Source organism: Sodiomyces alcalophilus (genome assembly GCF_042370955.1).
Source record: "Sodiomyces alcalophilus JCM 7366 unplaced genomic scaffold ACRALscaffold_8, whole genome shotgun sequence".
Lineage (NCBI taxonomy): Eukaryota > Fungi > Ascomycota > Sordariomycetes > Glomerellales > Plectosphaerellaceae > Sodiomyces > Sodiomyces alcalophilus.
This window is the reverse complement of record NW_027263539.1, coordinates 1,303,463-1,329,624: the sequence shown is the minus strand read 5'-3', so window position 1 is coordinate 1,329,624 and position 26,162 is coordinate 1,303,463. Positions and strand designations below refer to the sequence as shown.

Here is a 26,162-nt window from a genome sequence, read left to right as displayed (position 1 = left end):
ATCCAATGTCATCAATCTACAAATGGCATCACTTGACATACAACACTTGCGGAGGTTTGCTGATGAATCACTATGATAATCAAGATAATATGTACAGCGATATAACCTGGAAGAAACGAATAGAGATGCCCCTGTTTGTGTGGGATCACGTAGTCACATCCCGAAATGGTCCGATTACTTGATCTCGCGTCGTGAAAAGACGTTGTGTCTGACCTGCTCCTGCCAAGTACAAGGAACCGCCTCACGCTCATCAATCATCGACTTTCCTATCATCTACCCGGTCCGGTTCATGGCCGCTTCGACTACCGCCCGACCCCCATCCTCCCATGTGTCCCAGCAGTGACTAAGGACGATCGTGTCGCGCCAGAGGTCGTCCGGGTCGCTGCCCGGCGGGAGCGGCTTATCATTGCCCACCTTGAACCTGAGCCTGCCCTTCTCGAACCGCACGTGCCACAGCATGATGCCTTCCTTCCGGAACCCCATCCGCTCCGCCAGCCTGATGGAGGCGGCATTCTTCGCGTGCGCTCGCCATTGTACTCTACGCAGCCCCAGGCCCCCTTTTGCCTCGGGTTCGAGCGCGTACTGCATCATGAGGCCGACCGCGTTGGTCGCCACATGCGTGCGCTGGTACGGCGGGAGGATCAAGACGTGCCCGATCTCGGTGCCGAGCCAGGCGGCCGAGCTAGCCATGTATGACATGGTCCCCGCCAGCTCGCCTTCGTCGTCCTCGGCCGACGGGGGACGCGTCTTGTCGATGACGGCGAACGTCGCCATTCCCGGGTCCTTGAGGGACGTCCCTTTGAGGAAGGCGGAGACGTAGTGCGCCTCGCTGTCGTACGGTCCCGATGCCCCGTATGCGTACAGCTCGGGGTGCTGAGACGCCACGGCGAAGAATTTCGCGGCATGGCGATTCGCCTTTGCGATTTGCACCCGACTATAGTCAGTACTGTCGGGGAGAGGAGAATCAATTGCAAGTAAACAAGCGTACCTGGAAAGGAGTCAACTTGACCCTGTCATTGGCGAGCTCGCGCAAAGGGAAACAAAAGTTGAACTCTTGTTGCAGGGTCATGGCAAATGAATACAGACTTCGGTGGTCTACGTTATGAAGCCGCGAGGAGTGACTGAAGGCAATCAATGGGAAACCTGCTTCTTATCTCGCTGTCCTAGGCGGGCGAACTGGTGGTCTTCTTGACGTCCTGCTTACTCTGCGTGAGTCAGCCGGCCAAACATATGGCTCTCAACCCCAACTTGGTCAGCCGTGAATTCATTTCCGTGCATCTCCCCGGTATTCAGCGCTGGACAGCGTGCGCCGAGTTGAATATTCCGTCACGCAGGGGGCGACTTTTGACAGCGTTGTCACAATGCGGCTCTTTGGCGATCAAATGCGACGTACAACCATCTGTACCTCTCGGGTCACATGCGTCGAAATACTAAGTAAGTTCCGAGAGTCTCGGCAAGGGACCTGGTCAAGTCGTGTAGGCTCAGCACTTGTTAAGATGACAAGGAGAGCTGACAATGCCAGCCGACGATCCTCATGGCAGGTTGTAGATGGTAGATAATATGTCCATCGGCAGCCCGGAGGCCACGCCGTCCCTGGGCCAACCGAGTATTAATTAGTCGGCCTCCATATAAAAGCGAATCAATGTCGCCGAGAGAGGATGGCCGAATAGATGCGGGAGAATGTCCTCTGGAGTCTTGACTGAAACCACTAGAAAAGCAGCTAACATTCCACAGTACGGATACTAATCAACACCACGCATGAGACGAATCGCAGACTGATGTCAGGTAAGACGATCATGATTATGATTACGGTGACGGGTGACGGTCTGATTATGGGTGGTGGAAAATACGAATATAGACGAAGAACTAAAATACATGGAACGGCGGCCGCAGGGATGAATCGTGAAACATGCAACGCGAAGAGTTTCATATCGTGCGCCAAGCCTCGACTCCATCACCGCCAATGTACTGTACCTACCTGCTTGCGGGCTACCTATTGGAAGTACAGAAGTACAGTCTTCATCGTTCTTAGACACCGATTTGAACGCCGAAAGGATGGACGAAATGGCCGATGGACCAATCGTCGACTCGGGCCAATGAGTTGCATGTCCTGGCATCACCATGGCTTTTGCGCCGATGTATCGTATTGTCCACCGAATTGGTGATGGAAGGAACGGAAGTGCTCCGAGATGAATGATGTATCGACAATTTGACAATATACATACATATACCGTATTCATCACTGCGAGGCAGGACCATGGTGCTCTCGTGATTAAGGGTCTCCTGACATGCTGTATCCTTATGCCGACCCAGGCGAGCTCTCTTCCTCGAGGTGGAGGCGGTGAGTTGTATCCGCATGGGCCCGTTTCGCTGTCTTTGTGCTGCAGATTCGTAACATTTGGTATTTTTATCTCCAAAGGTTGAAAGACTGGTTTCTTTTCTATTATTCTTATTCATCACGCCCATGCAGTGCTATGGCGCGGTAAAGAAAAGACCTGTCCTTCTTCAACTTGATACGGGAACGGAAATGAATATCAATGCCATTCCGTGGCATCTTCGGACGACCGACATGTTGACGCGCTGCCGTGGTCGTTTCATGCGGAAGAAAGCGCGCGTCGGACAAGGGGCGCCCTGTACGAAGTATACCCACGGGCTAGGAATGACCTCAGGAACAAGTAAACGGGGGCCAATCACTGTACCCCAATAGAGGCGAGATCGGCTGGCAGGCTCGAGAAGTACTAGTACCTGAAAAGGTAACTACGGTACCTACCTAATCAGCGACTAGACACAGCGTTAGGGTAGGTGAGCCTGAGATGCCCCTTTGGGGGTGATGGAACAGTGGAACCTCCATAGGATTGGATGTGGATTTGGGGCTCCTTCCTCCTGAAGACTCCCCTCGTCTTACGTTGTTGCCCATCATCGTCCTCCAAGCAGCTCAACGGAGGCAAGCGACCACACACTCCGAGGGACTTGACCTATTTCCTTTCTTTCTTTCTTTTCCTTTTTCCAACCTCCGCCCCTTGACCCTTATTCTTTCTCTTCTTGGACCAACTCTCCTCCTTAGGGATCATCGTCAATATCCTCGCCATTTCCCTACGCCGGGTCCCCCCTTTTCCCCCTTCCCAGGTTTCCGTTTGCCTTCCAGGCTTTCGCGTCTTGTTCCTATCCATTTCTCTGTTTTGAGCTATCCGTCTGCTCGATTTCCCGGGTTGGATCTTCCCTACTTTACCTTGCGGGCTATGCTCCGTGAGGCGAAGTTCAAGAGAAACCGATTTGAACCTCCGACCTCCTCAACATTCCTCATTCTCGCCGAGACCCGTCGATAACCACCACCACCTCGTGGATTCTCGTCGCCATTTTTATCCACGCAACAATCATCACAGCCCGACAAAATGGCCATGCTAGCTCCAAAGACGGCTTTCCCGGCTACGCTGGGCGGCAACGGCTCCAATATGATCTCCAGCGTCAACCCTGCTTCCGTCTCCATGTCCCGCAGAACGCCTGCCGCCCACAACATCACCTCCTTTGCTAGCCCGACCGAATCTGAATTCGACGACGACGATGACGACCCCAACTCTGACGCTGTCAAGAACTGGGACGAGAACCGCGTCTGCGACTATCTTCGCAGCGTCAAATGCGGCGAATATGAGAAGCTATTTCGCAAGAACCATATCAACGGCGAAAATCTGCTCGAACTGGACAAGGACGTCCTCAAGGAAATGGGCGTCGAAAAAGTCGGAGACCGCGTACGCCTGTTTCTCGGCATCAAGAAGCTCAGGACAAAGGCGTACGCGAACCAGAAGAAGAGGAATAGGGTATGTCCCCCTGGTGTTATGTCTGGTGTTATTCCATCAGTAGCCATCTGCACTCGGCCAGCCAGTCTAACAAGGGACATTTTCGCAGGACTCCTTCGGCGCACTCGATGTTCAGTTCACCCCTTCAACTAATAGTAATTATTCACCACGCGGCCCCCTATCCGCCACCACAACCATTTCCGCTCCCACATCGGGGGGTCGAGGAATGCCGACTCCTCTCGCCAACAGACGATATTCGAGGCAAATTGACACCATGGTTGCCCCTGACACATCCAAGGCCCCCTCCCGCCCCAGCTCCCCGATCCCCGCCTCCGACCTGAGGCAGACGCGCACCCGATACGGCCAGAACCCCAGCTACATGAGCAACGCTGCCCCCAATACCTCGAGGTCCCCTTCCGAGCTTGCCCAGTCCGGCCGATTGGTAACATCCCATACCAGGAACAACTCCAGTATGGATGGCTCACTGATGGCTGGCTTACCACAGAACCAAGATGTCATCCGCGTCATTTCTACCGGGGGTGTCACCAAGGTTGTCAAGATTGCCGGCTGCAACACTTGCGAGGAGGTCATGAGGGTCACCCTGCGCAAGTTCGCTCTCCGCGAGGACCACGAGAGGAACTACTGTTTTTGGGTGTTGGATGGCGTCGACCCGGACCCGAGCCAATGCCGTCGCTTGGGAGACACGGAGCTGTGGCGCATCATCAAGGACCAGAAGCGGCCCGAGCGGAACCGCCTCATCCTGCGACGCGTCCCCGCGGGCGAGCCCGGCCAGGCCGAAGTTGAACGTGCCGCCGGCATTGCCATTGAGGAGGCCCAGCAGAAGCACGCTCGCGCCCTCGAGTCCGTGGACAAACGCAGCCAACTGAAGGTCCAGAAGTTGCTGGGCGAACGATGGAACGACGGACTCCAGCATCCCCTGTCCCCGATTTCCTACCATGATCGCGAGCGAAACGTGATCAATGCAGCCAAGGACCTGGAACGCCCTGCCGCCACCGACACTCAGCGGCCGCCCCAGCGGAGAAACAAGGGCACTCTCCGACCGTTTGGTGGCCTGCGGCCTCCTAGCGAGCTCATTACCTCGGATCTCACGTCCTACTTCCCCGACCATCCGAGAGAAGACATCGACCGGACGGCGCGCCTATCCATGAGAAGGTCCACCCGCCTGAGCAAAGTCAACAGTCGCTTGAGTGTTGCGAGCAACCTTAGCTTCGCCTCGAGCATTGCCGACGCGCCGCCCATCCCGACCATTGCAGACACCTGGCTGACTGCCTCGGCGCAAGCGGCCAAGCCGGTGGGACAGTCGGCACGCCAGGCAGTCCGGCACACACACGCCTACCGTGACTCGGTCACGTCGTCCGTACTCGATACCCTCCAGGAAGAGTCGCCCGTGGAACCGAACCGTAAATCGTACGTGTCCTTCGCCGACAGCAACTCGGATATCGCGCCCGTCAGCATCACCGACCCCGACGGCAACATTTCGAGGAAGAGCTTCTTTGATGGCGAATCGACCGGCTCCGGTTCCATCGAGCAGCTGACCCAGGCGCTCAACGAGGACGGCGAAGACGCCGATGAAGAGCTCCAGAGCTTCCTCGCCGGCGAGTCGTGGTCCGAGGACAAGTGGATGAAGGGCGCCATGATTGGACAGGGTTCGTTCGGCTGCGTCTACCTCGCCCTCCACGCCGTGACGGGCGAGCTGCTTGCCGTGAAGCAGGTGGAGACGCTGTCGCCCGGGGCGAACAGCCAGAGCGATTCGCGGAAAAAGAGCATGATCGACGCCCTGAAGCGCGAGATCAGCCTGCTTCGCGACCTCCGGCACCCCAACATTGTGCAGTATCTCGGCTGCAGCTCCTCGTCCGACTTTCTCAACATTTTCCTCGAGTATGTTCCCGGCGGCTCGGTGCAGACCATGCTCAACTCGTACGGCGCGCTGCCCGAGCCGCTGGTCCGCAGCTTTGTCCGCCAGATCCTCACGGGCCTGTCGTACCTGCACGACCGGGACATCATCCACCGGGACATCAAGGGCGCCAACATCCTCGTCGACAACAAGGGGACCATCAAGATCTCCGACTTTGGCATCTCCAAGAAACTCGAGGCCTCCAACCTCCTGGGCGGCGCGAATAACAACAAGCACCGCCCGTCGCTGCAGGGCTCCGTCTTCTGGATGGCGCCCGAGGTGGTCAAGCAGACCTCGTATACCCGCAAGGCCGACATTTGGTCCCTCGGCTGCCTGGTCGTCGAGATGATGACGGGCACGCACCCTTTCCCGGACTGCACGCAGCTCCAGGCCATCTTCAAGATTGGCGGCGCCAAGGCCGCGCCCACCATTCCCGACCACGCCAGCCCGGAGGCCCAGACGTTCCTGTCCCAGACGTTTGAGATTGATCATAACCTCCGGCCGAGCGCCGACGAGCTCATGCTGAGCCCCTTCCTGACGCCCATCACTTGAGTCACGGAAAGGGCCCCCTTGAGACCGGGCATTCTTCCTCGGCGCCCCATCTATGAAGACGGGATCCTTTTCTTCTTCTGATGCATCTGCGTGGCCGCTGGGCGGGACGCGATGATTATACCGCATTATGGGAAATGAGACATGTCTTTTTTTCATGCTTTTCTTGGTTCTTACTCTTCTCTCTTGGATTTTCCAGTCGCCTTTACGTCTATTGTTTAGGAGATACACTGGTCGGGCTCGGCGAAAGACGGGGAGTGCAAACATGGGACTGAATCTCGGATGGCTTGGGGAAGGACGCGGTAAGGAGTATAGTCTCCTTACGACACTTTATGTTTTTAGAAAATCTAAAACGGTGAACGGTGAACGGTAACCTGGCAGGTTATCTGGCGCACGCCGACACGTACACGGGACGGGGAAGAGACGCAGAGGCAACACGAAAGACGACGACGAATTGAGCATGCTGATGACATGATGATCATGCTGCCTTCCTCCATGCTTTCATCCCGTCGCGTGATATGGGCTAAGCGAGAGGGAGAATCAGAACATAATTGACCTTATAGGATATTCATGATCCCTACAAAAGAAGGCATATAGTACAGAGTTTTTAGCGGGGAACCTTCTCTCCCGCTGTCAAAGTTGTCCTTGAATTACAACGTATGAGACCGACAATCCTCCTTAGTCCTTGGACTGGCGACTCTCTTTTGTCCGTCTCGCCCTCTCTACCACCCGTACGAGCACGCAATTCCACCATGCCGTTAGCCTTGGGCCTGCGGAGGGCCTTGATATATGTGTCCTCCTGTCTCATGACAGTATCCGGGGTGTGAAACGAGCAGCCGCTGGCGCCCATTGATGCCTCGGGTGGTTTTCACTTTTCACTTCCTATCCCTCCCCGCTGAATGTCTGTCCCTATTTCGACTGGAAACAATCGCGTCCAAAACTCCAGAAGCTGGTATCAGGTAATCTCGTGAGTCGACTTGGTTTTCCGCTTACCCTCTCCTTTCTGGATATATATATATATATGTCAGAGCACATCACCAGGGCGGATATATCGCAGGTCAATCCTTCGGCAGGCCTACCCCGCTACGCCAACGCTTTGGGTCCCCGTTCGTGGAGAGCATCGCCGGTGGTGCTGAAAGAAATTCTTCACTGGGAAGACGTGTGGTTGATTTGGGGATCATGGTGGAACGAGGGAGGAGGGGACGTAAACGAGGCGGAGGAGGCGGTGGAAGAGGTGGAAGGCCTCGTCAGCAGTCTGGTGGCGGCGCCCTCGATGTATGACTGGATATAAGGGCACCCGCATCCGCCGTGCTGCAGGACCATGTTCTTGAGCATGAGGACCTCGCTGCGGAGCATGGTGGCTTCAGCGGCGAGGGCCTGGTGGACGGCGGTTACGGCGGCTTCGTTGGACTGGAGGTCCTCGATGCCGCGCTGTTTGCGGACACGGCACTTGCGGGCTGCTTCTCGGTTGCGCTGGCGGAGACGGGCTTTCTTGTCATCTTGTCCCGGGGGGGAAGAAGCGGCGACGGATGGTGCTGGTGACGATGGTGATGATTCTGATGATGATGATGATGGGGGAGGATGGGGCGGACGGCGGGGATGGGAATCCTTCTGCTTCCTGGCGGATGTCCTTGCTGGTTTTGCGACGGCTGTAGTGGAGGCCGCGGCGGCGTCTGATGCCGCTGTCTTCCGGGACTGACCACCTCGGCTGCGGGTCGCTGGAGGTGAAGGCGCCTTTGTATCGATGAGGGTTGAGGTCGCGGCGGTTGGAGATGTCGGGTCTTCCATCTGCATCGCCGTACGGCTGTGGACGAGGGACATGGTCTTATTGCTCATTCGGTGTCGATTTCACTTGTTTCGTTCGCTGGGGCCGTTTCATGATGCCCATATACGACAGAGTGAGACTGGGAATGTCCTATGCGGTAGTGTAGTTCTGCCGGTATATGTCTGACGTATTTGTTCTTGCTTGTCCGGTTTCTCTTTGCCTCGAGGGGCCATGATACAAGATTGGAAAGCACGATGCAAGCCATATTCATATTCGTATGTGCTCCATGGTCAATACCAAAGAGCAAAGTCATTGGCCAGGGGACCATCGCATTAGTGGTGATTATAGATGTTTACTACATAATCCTTGCGTCATGGAGCTCCGGAGTAGGAAGTCGAGAAGGTTTAGTCAGTGAAGAGCTACGGAGTACGAAGTAGGAGGGACTGAGCTGTTGACGAGATCGGTGGTTACACAGTACTTCGTACAAGGTGCGTACGGTCGGATCCATTTACATCCACCGGTAGCTGTACTGTACTTTTCTACTCTGAGGCCGGAGCGAGGTGTTTTGGTACTCCGTCCTGCGAACGGTGAGTCGGTGTGCAGGTGAGACTATTCCCACACGTCATACTGCCGCCCGGGTCAGAGTCAGAGGGTGGTACATATGAATACCTACATACATACATACGTCGTACCTTCCTACAATACACTGCAGAGCAGCTTCATACAGGCAGGTACTGCAGGCACCTCCTTCCTGTTGAATATTTTGCCCACTAGGCATTTGAAGGGAAGGAGCATCCCAGTTTCATTCTATTCCCACTTTTTATTCTTACAACCAGCTCCCTTCTCGTCCGTATCGCCCTCTTCATTTTCATTCTTTTCTCCTTCACTCTTCTTCCTCTTGGCTTCCATCTTGCAGTGAATTATCAACTATCCTCATGCTCTGGGCCTGGGACTCGAATCGAGTCGCAGTATGTTCGATTGACCCAGCACTGTATACGCTATTCATTTGGCTGGTCGGAAAGGGCCTAGAGGCTTGGCCCGGACCTCTCACCACACGTCTGTGGCAAACATGCATGTTGCATTCTACCGCTGAACGCAGTAATTATGTTCCTTATTTTCTCGTCTTTCGTGCTTATCAGGGCTGGAACAGAAAAGCAGATCAAGGCCAGAAGGTTAACGTGTCCGGGAGACTGGTGTCAACGAAGACTACCCTATAGGGTCTGCAGGGCGGCCAGGGGCAACCGAAGAAGAAAAAATAGAAAAAAAAGAGGGAGAAAAGGTCGAGACCAAGTCCAGTTCTTCAGGTGACACAAAAAATCAAAGCGAACGCCACGTGGAATTTGAAAGAAACCAACGACGGGGTGCCAATCGAACAAACCGAGCAATGAACAACCATCTTTGTTTACCTGCACTTCTCTCGAAGCTGTACCGTTGAAGAACACAGGCGATGTGATACTCGACCAATCCCTCCCTCACTTCTCGCTTAATCAGATTACCTAGGTGCATACATACCTGCATTTCCATCGACTTCCTATTCTGTCCAAAGCCTTGGCCAGCCAGGCTCAGCCTCCTGTCGTGTTGCGCTGGCTTTGAGCAGCTTCTCATTCACTCTCCCATTCCATATGAGTGACATCAAATAGCACGACCATACGCTGTTGACGTTCATCAAGAAAACCCTCTGACTATCTGCAGTACTGAAGAAAAACAGAAAAAAAAAAAAAAAAAAAAAAAAAAGACTCGCCATTGCACAACGGTGCAATAGTCCCGTTGAAAGGCCGCGTGCGCGCACTTTCACTCAGCGCCGTCGGGGGCGGCGGATTAAACAAGCATCATGGATAGGAAACGGCCATCAAGACTGTTACCTCTTCTCCCAGATCGATCGCAGACGGGGAAAGATGACCGCGGAAGCTCCAGCCGTGCGGAGGAACAGAATCCCGAAATGTCCCCGACTGTAGCCACCTCGAACAGGCCGAAACGAACCGCCATATCCGTCGCCTGTGAGAACTGCCGCCGGAGCAAAGCCAAGGCAAGGGAGAAAAAAGCACCCAATTTTGTTGTTGATTTTTTGATGACTTTATGCACGTTCTGAGAAACTAACCGTTTTTGCCTCCTCCGCTTCCACCTCGAACTTTAGTGTGATGGTGCGAGACCCTTATGCCATCGCTGCGCCGCGAGGGACGAAGAGTGCGTCTACAGAGCCGATGTGAACGAGACAGCCTCTCAAGCCCTCAAACGAAAACACCGCGCCCTACAGCTGGAGCACGCTCAATACGTAGAGCTGTTCAATCTACTACGCGACAGGCCCGTCGACGAGGCCCAGGAGATCTTTCACCGCATCAGGACCTCCAGCGAACCCGCCCAGGTACTCCAGGCCGTCAGGCAGGCCGAGATCCTGCTCCCATTCCCCACCACCAGCGAATGGGCCGGCCATCCCCAACTGGCCAAACTCGACCGCGATGCCCTGATGGACAGCGCCATCAAGGTCTCCGCACGCCCGTGGACCAACGTCGTTGGCGATGGCCTCGTCTCCGAGTTGATCACCAGCTTCTTCATATGGGACGACGCCTACTGGTTCCCATGCATTGACCGAGACGTCTTTCTTGAAGACATGGCTACCGGAGACGTCCAGAAAGCGAAGTGGTGCTCTCCCGTCTTGGTGAACGCCATCTGTGCCTTGAGATGTGTGCGCCTCACCTCCCCCCCTCCCTCCCCCCTTCCCTCCCCCCTTCCCTTTCCCGACTGATAATCAATCACCAACCACCCCGTCACGAATAAGACCTGGGCATAGTTGCTAACCTGTCCGCCTCCCTTCTTTTCTTTCTTTCCTCCCCTTTTATTAGCATTTCGTAACGCGTGCCAAGCAATTTGGCTCCATCACACGACAAAACCTGACCGAGCGATTCTTCGAAGAGACAAAGGCCTTGCTTGACCGAGAACAGGGCCGCGCCACCCTTCCGACCGTCCAGGCCCTCGCTGCATTGTATTTCGTCGAGGCGGGCCTGGGGAGGGATCGAGCTTCGCAGCTATACCGCTACGCCGCCTTCGCCATGCTCAATCGCCTAGGGCTGGAACGACGATTCCGAGGCCTCAATGAGAACGACCCCGGCGTCGCCAAGGAGAGACGCGCAATTTCTCGTGTCCTATGGGGCCTTTACCTACAAGAGAGGTTGGTTGGTTAATTAGGTTGGCCTGATTTTCACCAAGGTCCATTTGCTCGAGTCTTGTCGCTTACCTGCTGCCGTCCCTCAGCTGTGCCGCTTTCTACTACTACCAACCATCTGTTCTCCCCCCGCCTCACGTTCCGAGGTTGTTCGACTATGAAGGGGCCACCGCCGTCGATAATTCGATTCCCAATGTAGACGTCCTGGGTCAGCCGTTGGAGGAATCATCCGACAAGATACCTCTGGTTCCCGGCACCCTCACACTCAGCTGTGAGTTGGCTCAGATGTGGAATGAAGTCATGCAGCATGTAACTGCTCCGCAAACCGTCCGAGGCAGCGACTATGATGTCCGCCTCAGGAAAGTCTTCTATACGAGATTAAGGCGCTTCCGGGAAGACCTGCCGGGGAGGTTCAGGGTCGAGAACAACTTCACACCTGCGACGTGTTTCATCAGGTATGCCTCTTCCTTGCGCCTCTGACAGGGCCCCAAAACTTCACTCCAACGACAAAAGGGTGCCCCCTAGTAACCTTTTAACTTATCCTTGCCGCTTTCCAGAATGCACGAGAGCGAAATTGCCTACGCGCTCCTCCAGACCCTCCCCTACGAAACCCCTTTTGAGACGCCCTTCACCTCCCGCGGCACTCTGGTTCGAGACATTATACTTGAACACTGCCGGAATGATATAGAGTTGGCCGAGGTCTACCTTCAAAAATGGCCTGTCGAGGCCAAGATTTCCCGCGTGATGTACGTGGCCACACTGCCGCTTATTCCCATCCTCGACGATCCAGTAACCCACAATCTCTTCACGAGGGGCTGCCTGATGATGCGCCTCGCTTCCCGCGTCACGAAGATCATGGGCCGCATGGTCCAGGCTGTACAGGCCCTAGCCTGGGCTCTGGGTAAGCCCATCCCACCTAGCGCCCGGGTATATTTTGAGGACTGGGGCCAGGATGCCGTCGAGAAAGACTTGCCCCTCTCCTTTGTGCTACCGCAGCGAGATGAGATCAGAAAACTGCTGGTCTCTGATGAAGACGATACTGATGTGGAAAGTGTCGAGGGGCAACTCGGGGTGTTGATTGAGAAATGGGCGAGGCTACGCCCATGAGAGCACAGCAAGGACCACGCATGCTGCATGCCCAAGCGGGGGGTTTGTGTCGTCGGCCATTCATGTGTATTCGTACAATGCTGCGCGAGTCATTACCGGCCCCACACGTGTTACCAAGCCGTATACCCCAGCCGGACAGTCAAGAGACTATCGGCATTGCGGTGACCGACTGTCCAAAGGTGGAGGGACCGGGCTTCCTGGGGTTGGGATCCAGTGGGGTCACCGCAGGGTTGGGCCGAAGACCCTCGTCAGGATTCTTTGGCATGCCGCAGGGCAAGCGCCAAAAGAGCCAGTCCATTGAACGTATATGGACGTCCCAAGGGAGCGGGACACTAGAACGGAAACTAGAAAGGAAAACTAGAAACTATGACACCAGTTCTTTTCCTATTCTTACGCAAATTCAAGAACTAGCTAAGCTATAGAAACACGCCGGAGATGCCCTCTGGTTTCCCCACCGGTGCACAAACCCAAACAGTCTAGCATGGGATCGCCGTGATTGTCAGGAACCATCAGGATTCCCTACAGAACACCCAAGCGTGCCCATCTCCCTGCTACCATTGCTTGCTAACCATGTCGCTCCAGCCAAACTGCTTAGCAGGGTATCCGCCCAGATAACGAAAACCAAGAAGCTGGGCCCGGCTATCCAAGTCTCTGCCTCGGCATAGGAAATGGCCTCAGGATTGATCCCCCTTCCGTTGCGTTCATTCTTCCCATTGCTTTCCTGGCATAACATATGTAGGACAATCCAAGCCAGACGCGCCCCATCCGAGCCAAAACGGACGGGACAAGAAAAGGCACGCATAACCACACAGTGGCTCTCCTCAGACTGGACCTCAAATACCTCCCCATCCTGAAAGACCATCCCGTAGGAAAACGCCCCGCTCTTATTTAGGTCATCTGGCCACGAATGAATCGAGCAATAGCCGAGGGAAAGATAGACATAGAAATATGTTACCATGAGGTCAAACGAGTGGGAAAACCAAAAGCCCCAGTTCCTTCCTCCCCCCCTCCTTTTCCAACTCTTCGAATACCAAAGCACATGAAAATCAATCCCCGTCAAACTCCGAGTCGCTGGGTTCCCGAGCAGCCGACCTGGATGCCCTCGTCCGGGTCCTAGCGGTGCCGGAAGCCTGCCGCTTCTTACTCGCGGGAGGCGGCTTCTTGACGGCCGGTCGCGACGGAAGCTCCGCCGACGTTTTCTGTTGCGCTGCCCCGGCCCTCCGGCCCCTTCTGCCGGTCGCCCGGGTCCGTGGTGTGGGCGATGCGCTCTCGTCGTCCTCTTCGTTTTCGTCCTCCCCATCTGCCTCCTCACCCTCGTCTTGCGGTTCCGACAGGACAGAGGATTCGGGCCTGGACAAGACGGATGACTCGTCATCGTCTCGGCCGTCGGCTTTCTTCTCTGTCGCTTTGGGTTCCGCAATATTCGTATCCCTCTTCGATGTTGGCTCGTCTTCCTGCATCCTATCCGCCTCCTCCTCTGCCCCAGACTGCCCGGAAGCCTCGCCGCTGTCGTCTCCTTCTGCCGCGCTTTTCTCGCCTTCGCCTTCATTTTCTTCCTCGTCATCTTCTTCTTCGTACTCCCACTCCGCCACACCCTCCCACATCTCGGCGTCGTCTTCGGAAGAGTTCCTTTCCTGGTAAGCAGACGTGCTCTTCCTGCTGCGGGCGCTTCGCCGGCGCTCCCCCGGGTTGATGTCGAGTTCCGGCTCCTTTGGCGCCTTGGGTTTGCTAGATTTTGCTTTTGGTTTGGGCTTGGCCGCCGGCTTGCTCTTCTTCGACGCCGAGGCCGTCTTGGCAGTCTGGGATTTGGATTCCCTGGTACGAATCCTCTTCGTTGCAGAGCCGCCTTCAGCGCGATCATCAGTCGTCTTGCGCTTCTGCCGGTTGGTGGGATTCGTATTAGCATGCGCCACAAAGCACGGGAAAACAAGTGGACATCATTATCTTATGTTTCTTCGAGAGGGAAGATGGCTAACCTTTTTCCTGTCGACCGACCTCATAACCTCATCCAGTCTGTCCTCGATCCCATCGGGGATATAGATCTTCCTCGCCACTTCTTGGGCGACGTCGTGGCTCGGTAGCGCTGCGTAGAGACCCAGCGGCAGGCCCACTCGACCAGGATACGCCTGGAAACTCCAGCCCTTTTTCGCTTGCCATTTCCTGATCACTGCCTGCGCGAGATCGCTCAAGACGTAGATGTTCTCGCTCTTCTCCGGGTTAAGAAGATCACGTGTCTGCTTGACACGCTCGGCATAGCGATAGATCAATCCCAGATTGTCCTCGGTTGCGACGTGGCTGACATAGTAGACAAGATAGCGGGCATGGTCCACGAGATGCTCCATCTCCGGACTATAGTCCGGGTGGTGCGCCAGCAGAGGTATTAGCCTTCCGATGAGCGCCTCCATGTTGTTCTTTTCTCCGTTTGATTGCATGAACTGCACCCGTGATCGGATCCACGTCTCAATGTGCTGCTTGAAATCGGCAATGGGCTCGTACGCCGTCAGGAAGATCATGGTATAGAAGCGGAAGCGGAGTCGGTTGAGCACGAGATTCTTCATGAGCTTCTCGACAAAGCCGCGGCGGACGGCAGGCTCTCTGTCCTGCGTCATGAAGGCGAGGTTATGGAAGTCCTTGTGGCTGAAGATAGCGTCGAGGTGCTTTTGCGTGCACAGCTTCAGAACCAGCTGGCCGGCGAGGAGGCGCAGGCGAGCCTTGTGGTGGTTGGGAGTTTCCTTCTCCTTGCACAACTCGCCCTGCCTGGTGACGAGCGTCATCAGCAGCTTGAAGACCGGGCCAGCCTGGACTTTGGCCTCCTCGACATCCTCGACGCTGCGGACTCGGTTGACGGCAATGCGGAGGGACAGCTCTTTGGCGCGAAGCTCTTCGTCCATGTCGGCGTCGTCTACCCAGTCGGGGTCCTTGTCGGACGCGTCCGTGCGAACTTGACGGGCAATTTTCTGGATGGCCATGTCCATGATCTCCTGGTCCGAAGCCTCCGTCACCTTGGGTGCCTGTAGGTAGAGTTGGGCCAGGCACTGTAGCTTGTTCAGGAAGTAGGGCGAGCCGTATTCGAAATTGGTCATGATCCGATCGAACAGCGACGTGGCCAGAACGAGGCCTTGCTTGTCCCCCTTGGCAAGCAGAATCTTGATGGCGTACTTGGCCGCTTTGACAGGCCGTCCGAATTGAGCGTAGCTCGTGAGAGCGCGGCCGAACTCTTTGGTGTTGGGGATTTCGTCGGGGTACTTCCTCGCAAAGGCGGAGCAGGCCCGAAGGATATCCACGACCGCCGGGTCGTTCTCGTTGTACTCGGATGGCGCCTGTTGGACGAGGTCGTTGCAGAGATCCCCGACAAACGTCTTGAACATGTGGGGATTGCGTAGAGAAATCTCGTGTAGGATTTCGTGGGCAACCGAGCCGAAACCGTCCTTATCGGCCTTGGAGTAGTCGAGAATGGTGGAGAGATGGCTTCGGTTGAAGACGAGGCAAGCCGAGCGGTAAAGGAAAGGGATGAGGGTGTCGAGGGCACTTGCCACGGGGGCCCCTTGCATGCGCTTAACCAGCTCCTTGATGCCGCCGCGCACGGTCTTGTAATCATTCTCGGGACCGATGGCGAACCTGATGAGCTGGTAATTCCTGCGATCGTTCGCCTTGGCAAACTTGTACAGGTCCGACTTCACCTTGGCCGCGTCAGGGAAGAACTGGGCAATGTACTGAATGGTCTTCTCCAGGGCGGCCGTCTTCCTCGGGCCGGCGCCGTCCATGACACCCCCGTTATACGCCTCGCACTGCTTCAGGTAAGCCTCCAAGACGCCGGCGAACTGCGGCTGGCGGGCCTGCATGGTGAAGAAGGACTTTTTCGCCTGTGGGTCGAGAGACTGAACGAGCAGCAGGATCCTCTCGGTGCGTATCCGGTCCTGGTCGGAGACAGTTCCCGTGCTGGTCGACTGGCTTTGGCTCGCCGAGGCCTTGCCGCCCTTGCTCTTGATGGGGGGGAACGAGAGCGGCAGCAGGCACTCAAAAATGACACGGTCGATGAGGATGTTCAGCTCTAGATCGTTGGCGTACCAGGCATTGTACACGACCGAGGGGATACCGCTGAGAGGCATCACCACGTCTTGGCCGTTAGCCAGCTCACCAGCGCCGACCCCCCAGAGGTTGCCAAGGAAAGTCATGGCATCGACGCGTACTGCCGGGCGTTTGTCGCGACACCTATCGGCCAGGCTACGGAGTATGGAGGTGTCTTTGTCGATGCCGCCGGTTGGGCCAAGCTTTAGGACGAAATCGCGGAAGCCGAAGAGCTCCATGGTCTGGACGGCTGCTAACCTGACCCGCTCATCGCTGTCGTTGAGCTTGTCCCCCAGGGCCCGGATCAGCTCGGCCTGCTCCTCCCTGCTCAGACCAATGCCACCTGCGGAGGTCGAGAGGATATACCCAACCGAGGTGGTCCAGGCGGCACGGACGGCGGGTGTCCTGTCTTGCCTCCTGCCGAGGAAGCTGTGATAGGCGACAGCGTGGGTCTGGGCAAAGGATTGCGGGGATAGAGGGGTGGTAAGGACGCTGGTCGCAGTTGTGGCGTCGGGGTCGTGGTCGGATAAGCGCAGCGGGGGGTAGGCGGCCGGGTCCATGATCGGGGCGGGAGGCGGGCCAGCCGCCCCGATACCGGCGATCATATCTCCCAGTGTTTCCGTGGCGATCTGGCGCAGCTCGACGTGGTCGGCGGACAGCTCGGCCTCGACCTGAGGGATAACGTTCTGCAGGACGTCTGGGGCGGCGCGCCATAGCTCCTTGATGAGCAGATGGGCTTTCCTCAACTCCCTCAGCTCGGCCTCGGTAGGACCCCTGGGTCCATCGTCGTCGTCGTGCTCGTCGTCGTGGCGGTGCCCGTTTGGCTTGACGGCGAAGCGGGAAGCGTCGATGATGACGTCGCTGAAGTACTGGCTCACGTACTGCACCATCTTATCCGAGCACTGGTTGCAGATTTCCTTGGCCATGAGATAGGCGGGTGGCTCGGACTTGAGGAGAAGGGTTGATTGCTGGGTGGCGTGGTGGCCAGGGCGGTCTCCACGGGCATGGGCACCGCCGGGGGGAGCGGCGCGGAGAAACTGGGCCATGATGACCTCGATGATCTTGGGGCTCACGCCGCTGGAATGCTCTATAAGGGCGACCAAAACTTCGGTCATGGAAGCACCGACGTCTTTGGCCACTCCTTGTTCGAGCCCGGTGCCGGAAGCGGTGTCGAAGAAGGTGGAGAAGAGACGCAAGAGCAAGTCGTCGGCGCCATCGACGTCGTTGATGAGAAGAATGCTCTGGACTTCGGCCAAGGAGGCGAGGATGTACTTGTGTTGGTTATGGTACGGGTGAGATTGGTCGCCGAGGCTAGGGAAAATGTGCGAAACGACCATGGTAAAGAAAATCTGTGAAGCCGGACAGACGTCCGCCAGTCAGTCAGCTTAGGCCTGGGGAGGGCGATGGGGGGTTGAACGAGCCAAATGCAAGCATTCCCAGAGAAAGGAGCGGACCAACCTTCAACTGGTCCGAAGTGAAAGGGGCGTCGGGGGCAGATAGCTGCAGAATGTCGACAATGCAGGCAGCGGCGTAGGCCTTGACGCCCTGGTCCTTGTGGGTCATCAGGTTACGCTGGCCGAGGGCATGGGAGACGTTGGCGAGGGAATCGAGGTCGACATGGTCCTGCTCCATGCCGCTGAGTTCCTGGGAGAGCCGCTCCAATCGATCGAGAAGGGTCTGGAGAGGAATGGGCTTGCCCGGTCTCCAGGTTAATTCCTCGTCGAACTTCAAGCTCAGCACCTCGCCTGACACGGCCGGTTCGTGTTCGGGGGCGGGGTCTCGCATTTCCACGTCTTGTTCGGCTTCTTCTCCTTGTTGCTCCTCCTCGACGTGTTCTTCCGCATGGCCTTGCTCCTCCGTCACTTCTACTTGTTCCGGCTCTTCGGGCTCAGCGGCCTTTTCGCGGCCGCGTCTACGTGGACGCGCCATTGGGTGCCGCGCGCCGCGTTGCCGCCTGATCGTACAATGTAAATTTCGAAGAAGGCGTAGAGGCGAGCTAAGGTTTCGATTCAGAAAGATGGCCCTCTAGGACACCAGTAACAGGACGAGCGTTGATTGTCGGGTGCGCACGGGAGGCAGGTCGTTCAGACGGTCATGCGAGCTGTGGTATCCAAGGTTGTGTTGATCAATGGCATTCGCGTCGGGTGGGGAAAAAGAAACTTGACAGAGTAGAGAATCTGTACAAAAGGTTTTGAGAAATGACAGATCGAACTCCTTGAGAGGGAGACGGGGAAGATTAGATGGCGGGCGGGGGTCGAGGTGGGATAATGAAGGAATAGATGAGAGGAGGGAAATCGAGGGCGGCACAATAGTAATACGTAGTTGTTGCACGTATTGGTTGGTGTGCTGGGGGGTTGCGCTTTCCGCGATATTGCGACAAGGTACTACGAATACACTACTACAGTACGAAGTTGACAGGTACTTGTATCCATACTGTAAGTCGGGTAAGGTACAGAGCACAGAGTACCTAGAAGACGCGACCGCGGCGCGTGGCTGGGCGGGCCACCGCGGGCTGGTTGGTCCAAGCTCCCAGCCCTCCCTCTCCGCACTACCTAAGGCTGTTAAGTGCATATATCTCATTGGGCTGTTATGTGGCAAAGCAGAAACCTCGGAAGATGCAACCTGCTTTCAACTTCACCTCAACCGCACCCCGATCTCAGGACCGCCCAAGCATTCCCAGTTCAACGTTCCATGTCCCGGGGCGACCTATGTCATATACCGGTACTTTCAATCGAACTTAGAAACTTCTATCCCAGGATCATGGACGCTCGACAACTCGCCCATAACATTTCAACCCCTAAATTCCCACTACATGCTAAACCCCCTTGGATGTACGCCATGAGCCATAGGACGACGGTGACAAGAGGCTCAAGCATGAATCCATGCTCTGTTCGGACCTTTCAGCCGAAGAAGTCATAGAACTGGCTGCGACGATCTTGAAAACCCCGGAAGCCCTTTTGTCTTTTCATCCGAGATAAAGCAGCTGACAAGTAGCCTGGCCCGTTATGAGAAGGCGAACTTCAGGCGAGATGGGTCAGCTAAGTCCAGCCAGGACTTTGCTGTAATTTGCTTTTTCGCACTTGGTTATCCTGGGACCAGGAGAATAGCTCAGGGAGAAACAGCCAGTCTAGAAGCAAATATATCCATCTCAACATGAACAGACAAGATCCCAGCTTCCCGCCTTGCCCTTTAGTCTAGGTACAAAATGGACAGTTGCAGAAAACAATGACCTCGGTCTGATGGGGATATCACGGTTCAGTATGACATACTCCCATAACCACGTCCACTTCTTATCCAACGCCTATTATTTTGTGATTACTCTAACAACCCGGGACAATTCAGTACTCCACTGGTTTCTCTGCAATCTTGGATCGTCGACGCGTCCGTCCTATTATCGGGTATCAGTTGACAGTTGTTCTCATGGCATGTATGATATACACAACAGCCACTTCACTTATACCCTTGGTTATGCTTTACACATGATGTGTTTCGTCTTCCAACTTGATATGCCTCTTCTCTGTCTTTGCACCTCCTTCTCCCTCCTCATATACCTTCTTACCGTGTTACGAACCCTCTGTACTCCTTCACTTGCTTTGATGTCTAACATACGCTGTTTGATTTCGTCACTCATCGTTAACATAACATCCTTCCTCTGTGCTCCTTCCCCTTTTCCTCTAAGGAAAGTGCGCGCCTGCCGTCAGTTTAACCAAAGAGCTACAGTCATATGATCAGCTCTCTGCCCCGTGTGTGGCCCTATCTTCGGCACACTGACTTATTTTTCTATTTCTCTCCTCTTCTTAACCTATCTTCACTCCTGGCTCTTTTCTCTCTCTCTTTCTTCTCCATCACCACTCTCTTTATTCTGTTCTTCTCCCCCTCTTGTTACCTTTCCACTCGTTCACTGATTCACCCTCTTTCATCAACACCATCACATACAACTTCACCATCACTTTGCTAAGGCCATTGTTATAGTGGTCCTTTATTGCTACTGCACTACTCGTAAGTCTTCTCTTCTATCTTGATACAGTCCGCAACACACTCTACATAGCTCAGTCCTGGGATGCTGGATATTGCTCTTTTCACCTTGTTGTTTCTGCTTGCTCCTGCTAGCCACGCGCCTGCCTTGTTCAGTGCTGGTTACATGAAGGCGGGCATCTGCTTGCTGCTTCTAAGCACCTGAACCTCATCTCCCATCACCATCTGATTCCCACATATTTACAACTCTCCCCTGGAAAACAACTCAGACCTTTGCTGACCCGAAACTAGAAGGCACTCTTTGGCAGCTCAAAGGTAACCTGACTCAAGGGTGAGCCATCGGAAGTAAGTCCCGTCTTCCTCTTTCTCCCTTGGGCCCGTTCTTATAGTGATTCTCGAGTGCAACAGATGAATTACGGAACGGGAATAGGTCAGTCTCCTGACCAGGGAGAGAAGGGTCTCTCGGCGAATGATGCTCGTCGTCGTCGTCATCGGAAGATGGATGATCTTATCTTCCGTTGCAGTGTCATCACGGTTATTGTTGAGATGCTCATTATGATTGCCGTTGCAGTTGGACTCATCATCGCCGGTTCGTCAAGCGCCCTATATCCCATACTCTTCTGAAGTGGCACTCCTCTGACGTGAACTCAGCTCTTCCCACGTCTCCTGCCTATACTCCTGACAACACTCCCCTTGAGGAGCTCGATGCTGCCCAGCTCATGGTCCGCGCCCTCAACGTCGGCAACTACACTTACGGCTTCCCCAATGCCACCCGCACTGCCCCTTTTCTTCGTGGAACCGGTAACCACGTCGAAGAAGTCGTTACCTCGACCTCGACTCTCAGCCAAATCGAGACTGTCACCGCCCAGATCATGGAGACCGTCGTGGGAAGCTCCGTCGCTCACCACGAGGACGCCAGCCTGGCACATGCCAAGTCTATTGTCGTTGCCACTGTGACTGTCACTGAGGATCCCATCTCGGGCCCCACCGAGACGGCCATTCTCTCTGCCAATGCATTCGATGGTACCGTCATCGGCGGCGGAGAGGCGACCTGGAGTGAGACGACGGTGACATTCACCCCTACCGTCACCTTGACCCGCACCGTCACCGAGGACTATCCTTCTGTCGAGTCCAACATTGAGGCCGCCGCTGCGATCGAGTCGACCACCATTGTCTTCGGTGGTACCACTACCGTCCATGTCACGCAGGATAACACCATCTACACTACCATCCTTCCCGAGCCAACCGAGCATTCCGGCGAGGAATGTGACATGGCCGAGACGGTCTACATTACCGTAACTCAGACCATCACTCCTACTGCTAGTGTAGTCAAGACCAGCAGTGGTATCTTCGAGTCTTTTGGTCAGGAGCAGGAGTTCAGCACCATGACTTCGGCCATGACCGACTGCTCTGCCGAGACTCTGGCCCACACTTCCACCGAGGTCGAGGTTACCGTCACTGTTCACCCAGTTCAGAGCACTCCGGGTTCGCCCCTGAGCGAAGACACCCAGACCTCCACCCAGTTCTCGCCCGTCACGGAGCCCGTCTCTTCCATCCTTCCCAGCGATGTCGTCGCCATCACCGAGTACCATACCATCACCCACACCGAGATGGTCACCCGCACCATCCTGGCCACCGTCAGCGGCTCCATCGTCGAGCAGGAGACCGCCGAGGTTGCGCTCAGCAAGGAACTGGTCACCGTCACCCGCACCCTGCAGCGCAACACCACGGTTACCTTGACCGGCACCTCGGGCCACAAGGTCACGCCTGTTCCCGTCTTCCTCACGGCGAACGGCACCGCCATCACCACGCTGCTCTCGACCGGCACGCCCGGTACGATGATGCCCTTCGCCAACGGCACCACCACGGCGCCCGTTCTTGTCTCCGGTGGTGAGAAGGGCGCCGAGCCTTTCCGTGTCGGAGGCGGAGCTTACTTCTGCTCTGCCATCGTTCTCGCCGCCGCTGCGCTTCTGATCTAAGTTCAGAGGACGGAACTTTACCTCCCAAGTCTCTGTCGTCGTCGTCCATTGTCGTCAGTTTTCATTTCCCTTTCGTCAACACCGAGGTTTTCATCGATTCTAGACGATATGAATTCTGGCGGTTGGCGTCGACCAGACCAGGCAAGTAGGAGGTAACATTTCCCGCGGGGAGCTTTCGACACGCTTCTTTTGTTTGCTTTTAACTGAAACCATTTGCTTTGTACATGGATTCTTCCCAGATGGATGGGTGATATTGGGGTTTACGGATAAGGAAAAACGCATCACTGAAAAAAGTCAGGACTGAGCAGCTCCACGAGTTGAGGTTATGGGTTTTCTCACATCTTGGGATGGACGGCATGGGTGTCATCTCTCGTCATCATGCTTCCTATTACACTTCCTTCTCCTTGTTCTGCGTTCTGGGGGAACTTGGTGAGCGAGTCTTCTGACGAGTTGATGGGAACATGATAGTTCAGGCCTGGGAGACGAGAAACTTCAACCCTAAGAATATGAGCATTAGTCTTGATAACTCTTGTAATTCCATGTGATGTGAATGAGATTGATTGGTTTCCTCAAGTAAAGCATAAGAAAATAGCATTGCTTTTGTCATCAGAAACCAGAATGAAGCGAAAAGAAATCTAATTTCTAATTAGCAAGGCCTTATTAAAAAATTACATCCATGCTCCGTCCCATTAGCCCCAGCAATTCCCTCCACACGCCGTCTTCTGTGCTCTAGTTCCTAGCAACCTTGAGAATGCGGTTCTCCATCTCCTCGAAAGCCCCAAGGACCTTGCCGTACCGCTCGAAGACGCCGGGGCGGTAGCCGACGTCGACCTTCTCGACAGCCTCATCGCCGCGCCACCGCTTGCCAATGAGCTCATCAAAGGTCTCCTTCTCGTCGCGCCGCTCGAGGGCCCACACGGCCTTGTAGGCACCGCCCAGGGCGCAGGCGTTTCCGCCGACGTCGAGGCGGTAGACGCCCTCGGCGCCGCCGAGGACGGAGCCGAGCACCTGCGCGATGGCCGGGTTGAGGGAACCGCCGCCGACGAGGTAGATCCTGCGTGGTTGCGCAGGGAGCTTGGACTTGTCCGAGGAGGAGGCGGAGGAGGAGGTGGTGGTGGTGGTGGGAGAGGGAGGGCCTTGCGGCTCGACGAGGGGTTGGGAGCGGAGGCGCATGGAGAGGGCTTGCGACTCGACAATGGTGCGAGGTTCGACCTCTGGATCCCATTGTTCTTTGCACTCCTGTAGCGTGGAAAGGTCGCCCGAAGGAGCGACGGTGTACCGCCACGTGCCGGCGCGGATGTTGGGGACGATTTCGGGGAGATTGAAGTACAGGCCCATCTTGGCCTTGGGGTTGGGTCCGACGGGGTTCCCCTCGTCATCGACGGGCATGTCCAGGGCGGGTTTGTCGAGGAGGCACTTGTTGAAATTGTCCCAGGGGGTGCTGTTGGGGCCCTGGGGTTTGGGTAGACGGTCGCGGACGGCCTCTCTGGCCAGGCCGCCATTCTTATAGCATAACATGAACATGTACTGGCCCGGGGTGCACGGGTGGTTCATGAAATGGTAGGACTCGTCCGGCTGGTAGACGGGGGTGATCATGAGGAAGGTGGAGCTCGTGCCGAGGCTGACGATGGCGTCGAGGGGCCGTAGCGGGAGGGCGAGGATGGTGGCGGGGTTGTCGCCTGTGAAGGGAGCGATCTGGCAGTCGGGGTGGAAGCCGTAGCGAGCGCAGAAGTAGGGTGCGATGGGCCCCATGGAGCCACCTCCGTCGAGGCGAGGCTCTCCCAGCCGCTGGCGCAGGCCGGCGGCTTCGGCTTCACCACCGGCCGCGAGGGCGAGCAGAGGTCCGGACCAGGCCTTTGCCTTGATGTCCCACAAGTTCATACCTCCGACGTCGCCGATATCGAGGGGAGCAATGGAGCCAAGGAAGATGGAGGCGAGGAAGGAGGAGACGAGGGAGATGCGTGATGTGGCGGCGTACATCTTGGGGAGTTTCTCGCGGAGGCGCATGATTTGGGTGCCGGTGAAGCGCTGGAAAAAAAAACATTAGTTGGACTGTTCTCTCAACCAGTCGGTCTCGTCCTCCTGCGAGAGACGTGGGTATCGCGGGAAGAACAGGGAGGAGATGGTAGTAGCAAAAAGAAGAAAAAAAGGATAGGAATGAGAAAACATACATGATGAGCAGAACTGCCAGTCACCTCGGCCAGTCTATGTGCACTTCCCAAGGCCTCATCGAAGCGATCGCACTGCGACTGGGTACTGCCATCCTGCCAATTGGGCGCGAATGGATGGGAGAAGGCGTCTTGTAGCTGATCAACAAGGTCCTTGGGGTCCTTCTCATTCCACTTTAGTCCGGCGAGGAGGGACTCGGCGTCGCGGCTCCAGTAGGTGCTCCCGTGCTGCTGGCACGAGCCGCTGATGCCACGGATGCGACCGAGGCCACCCGGGGTGGCGTCGCGCAGGCGAGCGAGGACGAGGTCGATGGATTCGAGCCAGAGGGCGACGGGGGCGACGACCTCGTTTTCGGCTTCGTTGACGAGGACGCCCTTGCGGATTTTGTACTTGGAACCGAAATCGGCGTCAAAGTCGACCTTGACTTCGGAGACGACGCGGAGGTCGGATTGGACGAGGATGGCTGAGAAGGTCAGAAAACCGTATGAGATGAAGGGAGTCCCTCTGAGACTCGAAAGCTGCTGATGCGTAGCTCCCCTACATACCTTTGAGCTGTTGGGTCGACAGGTCGAACCCAAGGTAAAGAGGACCTCCCTCGCCTTGGGCCATGGTCGCAAGGCTGTTATGAGTGGTGATGGTGGCAGCAGCAGTAGTCGTACAAGGGATTGGATGCTTTGGACAACGATATGAACTGTCTAGTGGTGAGGTGGATGGGCGGGAGGGGGGAGAGAGGAGCTATGAACGCTCTGATCACAGTGGCCAAGGTATGCAATGACTGGCCGGATAAATTACAAACTTCGCTTCCGAAATTCTCACGATAGTCACGATGGTGTTGTACCTGACGAAGGGGCGCGGGTAAAAAGAGAGCGGGGGAGGGGCAGAATCAAATAAATACGAACCAGAACGAACGAGCAAACGGTGAAGGAATCGTATTGCTAATACATAAAACCAAGCCCATGTGGGAAGGGGGTTAGGGGGTTCGCATTCCAATCCCCATACTAACGGCGTACACCTGATGCTTTTGTTTTGTAGCATCTACGTAATGGGCACAAGCCATCATCATGGTGACGCGTGGGGGGTTTACGAAAAGAATCTAGGGTAGTGGAGAAGGTAGGAGGTATGGGTAGGTGCTACCGGGATGGTCTCGTGCCTCGATAAGAGGCGAAACGGAGTATCCGTGATATTGGCAGACGGATATGCCGAGAAGTATATATATACAACGTACAGTAACGTACAGGAGAGATACGAGAGAGGGCCAGAACGTGGTTGACGTCCCGATGAGGGCCCGTCGACGTAATAAATGCATAATCCCTTGACGAACAATCTAGATGATCTACGGTACATTCCCATCGCATGTACAGTACCGGTACTGGACCATCGCAATACGAGTTTTACGAATACACTACAACGTACAACGGGATCAGGGCAAAACCAACCCTAGTTATGACTACTAAGTACATACACAGCTATGATACATACAGTAAAATAAAAGACAACAAAAGAAAACAAAAGAAAAGAGAAATGGAATAAAACGTACATGCAAAAATTGGGCCATCGACATCAACACCTCACCTGACCCGTTCAACCGGCCGCCACACCGCCAAATGACTTGTCCACCAAACGGACATTGCTTCAACGGCTCGTCGACGTTGTAGACCTTTACCCCGTACAACGTACTCTC

The 26,162-nt window shown here is 55.6% G+C and overlaps 7 protein-coding genes across 7 annotated transcripts; 3 read left to right on the top strand and 4 right to left on the bottom strand.

The window, feature by feature from the left end:
* Positions 1-273: 273 nt before the first annotated feature.
* ACRALDRAFT_1052518 (uncharacterized protein) lies at positions 274-1,069 on the bottom strand (the record flags this gene model as incomplete). Its single annotated transcript, XM_071015734.1, has 2 exons — positions 274-915; positions 989-1,069. 2 exons carry the CDS (start codon positions 1,067-1,069, stop codon positions 274-276), a joined length of 723 nt encoding a protein of 240 aa, XP_070871750.1.
* Positions 1,070-3,392: 2,323 nt separating this feature from the next.
* Positions 3,393-6,261, top strand: ACRALDRAFT_2113155 (uncharacterized protein; the record flags this gene model as incomplete). The annotated part of the gene is made up of 2 exons (XM_071023619.1): positions 3,393-3,815; positions 3,904-6,261. 2 exons carry the CDS (start codon positions 3,393-3,395, stop codon positions 6,259-6,261), a joined length of 2,781 nt encoding a protein of 926 aa, XP_070871749.1.
* Positions 6,262-7,404: 1,143 nt separating this feature from the next.
* On the bottom strand, positions 7,405-8,079 carry ACRALDRAFT_1072579 (uncharacterized protein; the record flags this gene model as incomplete). The annotated part of the gene is made up of 1 exon (XM_071017997.1): positions 7,405-8,079. One exon carries the CDS (start codon positions 8,077-8,079, stop codon positions 7,405-7,407), a length of 675 nt encoding a protein of 224 aa, XP_070871748.1.
* A 2,078-nt stretch (positions 8,080-10,157) lies between these two features.
* ACRALDRAFT_2113171 (uncharacterized protein) lies at positions 10,158-11,202 on the top strand (the record flags this gene model as incomplete). Its single annotated transcript, XM_071023622.1, has 2 exons — positions 10,158-10,706; positions 10,885-11,202. Coding segments are annotated over 2 exons (867 nt in total), but the record flags the coding sequence as incomplete, so codon positions are not given.
* A 2,134-nt stretch (positions 11,203-13,336) lies between these two features.
* ACRALDRAFT_1036675 (uncharacterized protein) lies at positions 13,337-18,287 on the bottom strand (the record flags this gene model as incomplete). Its single annotated transcript, XM_071015033.1, has 4 exons — positions 13,337-13,582; positions 14,459-17,260; positions 17,498-17,707; positions 17,817-18,287. The coding sequence occupies 4 exons, from the start codon at positions 18,285-18,287 to the stop codon at positions 13,337-13,339; spliced, it is 3,729 nt and encodes a 1,242-aa protein (XP_070871746.1).
* Positions 18,288-20,715: 2,428 nt separating this feature from the next.
* Positions 20,716-22,596, top strand: ACRALDRAFT_2061182 (uncharacterized protein). The gene has a single exon (XM_071021960.1). The coding sequence runs from the start codon at positions 21,053-21,055 to the stop codon at positions 22,310-22,312; it is 1,260 nt and encodes a 419-aa protein (XP_070871745.1). The 5' UTR covers positions 20,716-21,052; the 3' UTR covers positions 22,313-22,596.
* Positions 22,597-22,842: 246 nt separating this feature from the next.
* Positions 22,843-25,645, bottom strand: ACRALDRAFT_1044758 (uncharacterized protein). Its single transcript, XM_071015371.1, has 3 exons — positions 25,027-25,645; positions 24,484-24,944; positions 22,843-24,340 (listed from the first exon to the last, which is right to left on the bottom strand). The coding sequence occupies exons 1-3, from the start codon at positions 25,088-25,090 to the stop codon at positions 23,042-23,044; spliced, it is 1,824 nt and encodes a 607-aa protein (XP_070871744.1). The 5' UTR covers positions 25,091-25,645; the 3' UTR covers positions 22,843-23,041.
* Positions 25,646-26,162: the final 517 nt, after the last annotated feature.